General features: G+C 37.1%; 1 protein-coding gene and 1 long non-coding RNA gene across 2 annotated transcripts; one reads left to right on the top strand and one right to left on the bottom strand.

Annotated features, from left to right (window-relative positions):
* Positions 1 to 253: 253 nt before the first annotated feature.
* LOC122658744 (pleiotropic drug resistance protein 1-like) lies at positions 254 to 7,277 on the bottom strand. Its single transcript, XM_043853836.1, has 24 exons — positions 6,934 to 7,277; positions 6,708 to 6,828; positions 6,507 to 6,595; positions 6,319 to 6,403; positions 6,036 to 6,195; positions 5,847 to 5,923; positions 5,527 to 5,580; positions 5,325 to 5,415; positions 4,918 to 5,219; positions 4,540 to 4,821; positions 4,140 to 4,456; positions 3,881 to 4,041; positions 3,650 to 3,753; positions 3,382 to 3,538; positions 3,196 to 3,303; positions 2,947 to 3,107; positions 2,504 to 2,836; positions 2,126 to 2,416; positions 1,941 to 2,024; positions 1,695 to 1,828; positions 1,357 to 1,584; positions 1,087 to 1,258; positions 690 to 944; positions 254 to 585 (listed from the first exon to the last, which is right to left on the bottom strand). The coding sequence occupies exons 1-24, from the start codon at positions 7,257 to 7,259 to the stop codon at positions 328 to 330; spliced, it is 4,350 nt and encodes a 1,449-aa protein (XP_043709771.1). The 5' UTR covers positions 7,260 to 7,277; the 3' UTR covers positions 254 to 327.
* Positions 4,646 to 5,964, top strand: LOC122658748. Its single transcript, XR_006332490.1, has 2 exons — positions 4,646 to 4,767; positions 5,930 to 5,964. It is a non-coding gene; the product is annotated as an uncharacterized LOC122658748 (long non-coding RNA).
* Positions 7,278 to 8,136: the final 859 nt, after the last annotated feature.

The following is an 8,136-nucleotide window of genomic DNA, read 5'->3' as shown; positions in this document are numbered from 1 at the left end:
TTTACTGTAAGCCAATGCTGACTATTGCAGATTGTATTAAAAATTCAACATTGTCTACAAGAAAATGGCCTCTGTTTTATCCTTATAATTCTTCTGAAATAAACAATACTGGAAGTTCTTCCTAACAAACAAAAAATTGAAAATTTCAATTCAGTTTATTGCTGTGGATATAAAGTTATACACTGTACAGTACACCCTGTTATTTATATGCAATGTGACACAATGAAATAACAGTCAAAGTTTAGATCCTTGAGAGCTTCTATAATGGCTCTAACTGCTGCTAATACTTCATTTTTTTTTTCTCTTTATTCTGCGAGCATTCTCTTCTTATCTTTTCTGGAAGTTAATTGCCTTAATTGAAAAAGCAAATATGAATGCAAAAAGAGTAGGGAAGGCAACAATCACAACAGAAACCACTCCTAAAAATTCATGTCTAAATCCAAAATAGTTCCTCACAAAATCTTCTACACTGCTGCCTGATTCAAGCTTTTCCTGTATATCTCCATACTGTGACACCACCAATCCGTACAATGTCCAAGAAACAGGGCTGATCCAGTAGTACCACCTCCACCAGACAGGAATCCTCTGTAATGAACATAAAATGAATTAATAAATAAAAATAAATTAATTCTATTTATTGTACCCTCTAAAAATGAGGGGGGGGGGAGAGGGGAATCATGGGAACATACTGTTCTTGGAATTAGGAATCCTGAGAAAACATTCCATATTGCATAGAATGCCGAGGAAACTATAGAAGCCATGTGTTGGTTGGGTGTCAATGCCACTGCCATCATACCATAAAAGGTGTAGTATAACAATGTGAAGTACATGAAGAATAGGTACCAAAAGAACTTTGCAACAGTCCAGTGAAATCCGATCATTGAATACACTATAAGCGCGTATACTACAGCCTGTATGAAGACATATGGAAGTTCAATCATGACCTACACCAGAAAGAAATGCATTTGATGAGAAACATATGAGACAATTAAACTGTAATTTTGTTTAATATAGAAAGGAAAAAAGAAAAAAAAGAAAAAAAAAAACTCAGTCATGTTGATCATATAATGATTGAAAAGTGCTTACTTGGGCAAAAGCATATGGCAATGCAGAGTACATTCCAGCAGCCCTCTCTCTATAGAAAACTGCCCTTTCAATAGCTACAACAGGCTGCACTGAGGAAGAATTTGATACCCCAAGAAAGATAATAGCAGCATACATAGAACCCATTGCATTAAAGATGTCCTGTTGCTTTTGGCTGCAGTTTTTTCAATATCCAAATCAAAATTGATATCGGACACAAAAAAAATAAAAGGAGAAGAGCATAATAAGAGTTCACTGTATAGGATAAGTTACCTTCTAGATCCAAGAGCCCAAAACATTGACCCAAACATCAGAGCTATGATAGTTGTGAAGAAGAGCCTAACGGCAGTGTATGGTGGATTCCGCCAGTATGACCAATGTTGTTTCCAGAGGCAGGCTATGCATTGGATGAAGAAAGGCTGGGAGTACTGAGTAGGAAAATAAAGGTCATTTGATCCTGGGCTAGGTTTACCCAGTTCCTGAATCATTGATCTATTCCTCCTGAATGATTAATTTATAAGAATATTAAGAGCTACAACTACAAACTAATAAGTGTTCCAACTTTGGCACATCAAACTTCATTGAAAGAGAATTTAAAAGTCACCCCCTACCTGTACAGTTCTGAATTCTTATAAGTTTCACTGAAGTTGACTCCTAGTGCTGCTTCTTGGGCTGTTGTTGTCACCTCCAACATCCATGTTGCTGGATTATAACCGTCTTTTATTTTACTGACTCCTTCTATTGCCTTCATAAAACAACAACTATATTTATCAATGACTGCACTAAGCCTGGAATATGGAAAGTGTCAACAAGATTTTAGTTACTTATTGAGGTTTGGTTTCCATAGTTCGGCTCACCTCAAAGTAATTGATCAAATGACAAGCATGTGTCCCCAGTGGGCCGACATATATTTCTTGTCCTCCTTGCTTCATTAAGAACAGCTGTTGAATAGTATCCAAGGCATAAGTATTTGATAAGTTCTAAAAAAGCTACAATACAATAGGTTACTACTAGTTCATTAATCTCAAACATTTCTGACTACCTCATCAAAAGCATCAAATATGTCGATGCTTGGCTGGTGGATGGTGCACACCACTGTTCTTCCAGTGTCTACAATGTTTCTCACTGTTCTCATCACTATTGCTGCTGCCCTTGCATCAAGGCCAGAGGTTGGCTCATCCATGAATACAATTGAAGGGTTGGCAACGAGTTCAACAGCGATGGTTAGTCTCTTGCGCTGCTCTGTTGAGAGACCATTTATTCCTGGCAGCCCTACCAGTGCTTCCCTCAATGAGGTCAGCTCTACAAGCTCCATGACCTCCTCAATGAACATCTACAATCATTAATTTTTTTAATTAGTAACTACCCAACAACTCCAAAACAAAGCTCAAAAAAGGGTTAATAAATCTTTATCATGTACCTTTCTAGTGGCAGAATTGACTTCAGAAGGTAACCGAAGCCAAGCAGAATAGAGTAAGGACTCGTAGACAGTAACATGAGGGGAGTGGATATCATTCTGTTCACAGTATCCTGATACGCGAGCAAATGTTTCCTGATTCTTAGGGTAACCGGATATTTTGATGCTTCCCTCAATATTTCCTCCAGTTTTCCTTCCAGCCAACACATCCATCAAAGTAGTCTTACCAGCACCACTGACACCCATTAGAGCTGTAAGAACTCCTGGCCTAAAAGCTCCACTAACTCCCTTTAGAAGCTCCAGCCGGTCCTCTGTAATACCTTGTGCTTTCATTTCCTGCATTTTCAGTTAGCCTGCTCATTATTATTGCATTCAATAGAACTCTACCGGAAAGAAGTCCACTGTTCTAATATTCATAATTGCCAATACTTTGAATCTTAAGCTACCTGTGGAATATCCACGGAATATCTAATTTCTTCAAAGGTGAGGGAAACAGGTTCAAAGGGAAGAACCATTCCACGCTTCCTGTTCTGATTGGCATCAGTATCCACTACCCTTGTAGACGAAGACTTGGATGACATACTTCTTTTAATATCTTCTCGTCTGCCTGCATTTACAACATTTAATTATCGTCATAAATTGAAAGTAAATAGAGGAAATGCATTCAGCTTATTCACATTAGAATGAGTATCAACCTATAGAACTCTTTCCCTTGGATGATAGCTCAATAGATTCTCCAGTTCTGTTTGTATTCTTCTCAATCAAGCTCTCTTCAGATAGAACTGCTTGAGGTTTCTCAAATGCTGAAATAAATTTATCCAATTATTAGAACATAATGACAGTTTTGAAAATTTCAAAAGTTAAAACTAAAGTATACTCACGATTGAGATAAGACAGTGCCAAAGTAGAAAGAGCATTGAACAGGAAAGTATAACCTATCAATGCCCCTACTCCAATCCAATACCAATAAGCTTCAGGGAAGACCCCACGAGCCTTTAGTACTAACACTCCTAATGCCTCTGTAGAATTGGGTTGAACCTATTAACATGTAAATAAAACTCAAATGTCAGTTAACCTTGATGAAGATCATCTTCTCATTTATTCTTCTTTCTAGATTAAAAAACAAAAATGAAAGAAAAGGAAACTTACCTGACTCCAACTTTTCCCAAGAAACTCATTCACTACTAGCGCATTTTGCCCATACATCAAAGGAGAGATCCAGTAGCCCCATATCCACCATTTCTTTATATTATCTGTGACAAAGAAAGAATGTTCTTATCAAGTTGAACCTAAAACAGAGAGCTATCATAAAGAAAATTAAAGCTTTCTGTTTAATACTTATCTAGAAAACAAAACTCTCGATTTAGTTCTAATTTATACCTCGTGACAAGACAAATCCACCAAGAGCCATGAATATAAGTAATGCAAAGGACCCAAATGTGTTTGCAATGATCATATTCCTCCCCAGTGTTCCGATGAATCGGAACAAACTAAATGCCATTTGGTTAACGCATGAAAGCAGAAGGTACTGTTTGAATAGCCTGCGGTGAATTCTCCCAGTCAATTCCCAGACAACAAATTCCAAATAAAAGACAGAGACTTTCAGGAGACACTATGAACTATTTCAATTGGTAGTTACCTTGAGACGTTTGGATCAAAGCCTATGACATAGTAAGTCATGAACACCCAAATAGCAACTTCAACTAGTGTGATTGGGATCTTTAGTATCCATGTGGGCAATAAGTATGCCCAAGAAGGATAGAAGAGGAGGTCTCTTTGCTTGTAAAATATAGGAAGCTTCATGACAGTCATGGAAAGCTCTGCGAATCCATTAAACATAATAACGACGAGAGAGAAGAACAAAGCACCCATATAAATCTGACCATCCGTTACTGAATCTCGGTGCATCTCAGTACGCAGGAAGATTGTCATAGTTATGAAAGCCATAAGAGTAAGCTGGAAAAAAAAAAAAAAACTTAGAATTATTGAAATGACTAGAAATTACTGAAACAACAAACTTGATGAAGTCCATTACTCACCTGTGATATCTTGAAGATGTAGACAAAAGAGTTTCTCTTCATTAGCAATAGTTCTCTTGATATGCAGGCTTTTAACAGTTCCTTCTTGTTAATACCATATTTATTTGTATGTAAGGCAGCAGGGTGACTCTTTGTCTTATCAAATGGGATGGAAAGTTCATTTTCTAGCTTCTGAGCAATGTGGAATGACTGAAATGCCTTAGCAAATTCGTCGACTGGAATAAATCTGTAAGGTTCATCTTTACATGCCCAGTATTGTTTTTGATCCTTCCTAGATGTCACCTGTCAAATCCATGAAATATAGTTCCCAGATTTACTAAAAGCTAGATAGAGAAGAAACAAATGTACCAAAAGGAATAGGGTTTTGATGGACAATACTTCTTGCAAAAAGTCAGCAACTCCCTTCCTTTCTGGACATTTGAATCCCATGGATTCAAAGAACTCAAGCACATGCTCACGGGGACCCTGGTAAATAAGGTGCCCATCTGACAGGAGAATAATGTCATCAAATAGATTGTAAGTCTCTGGAGCTGGCTGGAGGAGAGAGATTACTGCTGTCTCTTTTAGAATGTGGATGTATTGCTTAAGTGAATTCACAATTTGGAAAGTTGTCGAACTGTCCAAACCAGTCGATATCTCATCCATGAAAAGCACCCTTGCTGGTCCAACCAGCATCTCCCCTGCATCATATTGATCACGAAAACCAAAGGATCAGTTTACATTATATATATGAGGAGAAAGAGCAGGACTGAATTGGGTATCATATGAAATACAAGTTTTTCTACCTGTTGTGACACGTTTTCTTTGTCCTCCAGAGATACCTCTCAGCATTTGATCTCCTACCAAGGTATCAGCGCAAACCTCAAGTCCCAAGATCTAGAAGATTAATGGAGTATTATGAAAAATGATCAGAATCAATCTGGGCTATGTTTTAAAAAAGTATCCTCCATAATTATTCAGTTGTATGAGTTTTTATAGAGTTGATACCTTTAGAACATAATCTGTGATCACACTGACCTCCTGTCCATCTAGTGCAGCTGCCTGAAAATGTATTAACCAAAATTTTCCTGCATTAGGTTGTGAAGTTCTAGAAACTAATCTCTTCTTATAAGGTGAGATTTTGAACAGAATAATCAAAGACAAGATGAAACCAAGCTAGTGAATCTTGGGATAAATGAAAATCCCCCTGAAGATACATTTGGGTAATGAACCATAAATTTTTTTAATCCTAGTCAAGGAATAATCCTGAAATAATATGACAAAATTTATCGAATGCATTGTCTATTGTAGCATAAGAGGTCCTTCACCTTCATGTAAACATCAAGGTCAGCATCTGGCTTAATATGTTCCACCTTTTCTCTTCTCAACAACTCTGATAACATCTCTGCAGGTTTTCAATGTTGAGGAATAATTGGTCAAATTCAGGTACCACTCATTAGTGTAAGCCTTTCTAATTGAAGCTAACCATCTCAAAAAAGATAACATGTTCAACTTACCATATCGGGCTCCTACCCCTTGACATCTTGCGGAAAAAGCCAAGGTTTCTCTCACAGTCATTTCCCCTATGTGAAGATCTTGTTGACTGATATAAGCCGCTGTCCTTTGTGGGATAAATTCATCCATTTCATGGCCATTGTAAGTTATTTTTCCAGAGAACTGAAGGAGGATTCAAGAGAAGAGGTTTGTGTTTTCACGTCTCAAGATGAGTTACAAAAGAACTACACAAGAATAATTAAAACTTTAAAAGGAATAGCAAATTAAGGTGTTTCATTTCCCTACTTTTAGATCTTGATCAAGCTTTCCTGCCAAAGCCCGCAGTAACGTTGTCTTTCCGGAGCTTGGAGGCCCTAAAAGCAGTGTAATTCTGCAAAAATTCAGATCAACCAAAGACTTGGATTAGCAACAGAGCCTAACTAGTTGATAATTGTTTCAAACTTCAGGGAATTTTGTCTTCCAAGTCTTCTCACCTGCCAGGCTTTATTATTCCACTAACATCATGAAGGATTGATAATGGTTGCTTTTTACTTGGGAGAATATGAAGATAGCTCAAGAGCCCCTTTAAAACCAGAAATCAGATTAATTAGTAAGTTTTGTTTGAGATAGAAACAGAGTAACCAAAAAAAAAAGAACTCTTTAAGTTTATGATGATTTACAGGTAGACAGACTACCTCTAACATATTAGCAGAAAAATTGAGTACTGTAGGTAAAGCTCTGCTTCCAACATAAGCTTCTGCATCTACATTTACATGCTCGAATCGGACTTCAATTGTAGGAACATCAATTCCAACTCTGAGTAACAAAGACAGAGAAAAACAGAGATATAAACTTAAGGAGACATACATGAAAATCTACAGGAATTTTCATTGTTTTTGGAAGGAGAAGGTTTTTTCTTACCGATCAAGGCGATCCTTGAGCTTCAACAAGAAATTCTCATTGTCTTTCTCTGCAACTTTGACAAGCCTTTCTAACAAAATCTTCCTCTCTGATAAACCAAGACTCTTAATACAAATTTCCTTTGTGGTCTCACCTTCTGTGCCAGCCAATACACCTGTTCTGAGACGGTTATAAGTTGGTAGTTTCTCTAGAGCAGCCCATTTCAGAGCTTCTTCATCATCTTGTTCTAAAGAAGATTTGGAGAAGACATCAACTTCATTGTTTCTCCAAATTGAAGAATTGTTACCACGAAAACTATTGAATCCATATGCATCACTACTCTCCATTAGACTTACCTAAAACTACAAAACTTCAAGAGCTAAAATTCCTAACCCAGAAGCACTTCTCAACTCTATGCAAAGCTCAAAATTAAGCACTATTTGTTTTCTGCAATTTGAGAAAGATAACTAACCAATCTTGCTTTATATAGGCGCCAAAAGATGATACGGGTAGATACGGATCTCCTGTTAAAATGATTTCCGTGCCACTTTGAAACTTAAATAACTGAAATTTTAATTGAAATGGGGAAAAGTGGACATTTTTAGATTTGGTTAACGAAACGCATACACTCTCGTGTTCAGCTTCAATTTTTTTTTTTTCTTTTGTAATTACGGGGGATATCCGCACATATTGGCCCGACTAATCCCCCACGCAACAGGGTGGCCACCGTGCTTATTCTCACACTAAATTTCTGTCACAGCGGTCAATTTCAAATTAACACCACACTCTTGATGTTCCCAAACTAGAATGGGTGTAAAGAACCATACTTCTTCACTTGAAAATGGCATTTTCGTCATTTAAGTGAACTGTTTGAATTTAAATACCATTTACAATTGCTACTTTATTGAGGGTGGGCCTTGGTGCAAGAGTAAATGTTACTCCATTATGACCAAGTGGTCACGGGTTAGAATTTGGAAACATTCTCTTTGTGAAAGTAGGGGTAAGACTACTAACATTATGACCATCCTCAAATCCCGCAATGGCAAGAGCCTCGTGCATTAGATATGTTTTTACAATTACTTTATTATTTATTGATGATGGCAATCAAACAATGAGGGGTTTGGAAAATGATAACATTCATATGGTCAGAATAAGAGAGAGAAATTTCAATGAAGGTCCACTTTGTAATACCGACAAATAAGATTCATAATCTCGATTTTGAAT

Source organism: Telopea speciosissima, chromosome 4 (genome assembly GCF_018873765.1).
Source record: "Telopea speciosissima isolate NSW1024214 ecotype Mountain lineage chromosome 4, Tspe_v1, whole genome shotgun sequence".
Classification (NCBI taxonomy): domain Eukaryota; kingdom Viridiplantae; phylum Streptophyta; class Magnoliopsida; order Proteales; family Proteaceae; genus Telopea; species Telopea speciosissima.
The sequence above is the reverse complement of the archived record's forward strand: the minus strand, read 5'-3'. Positions and strand labels throughout refer to the sequence as shown.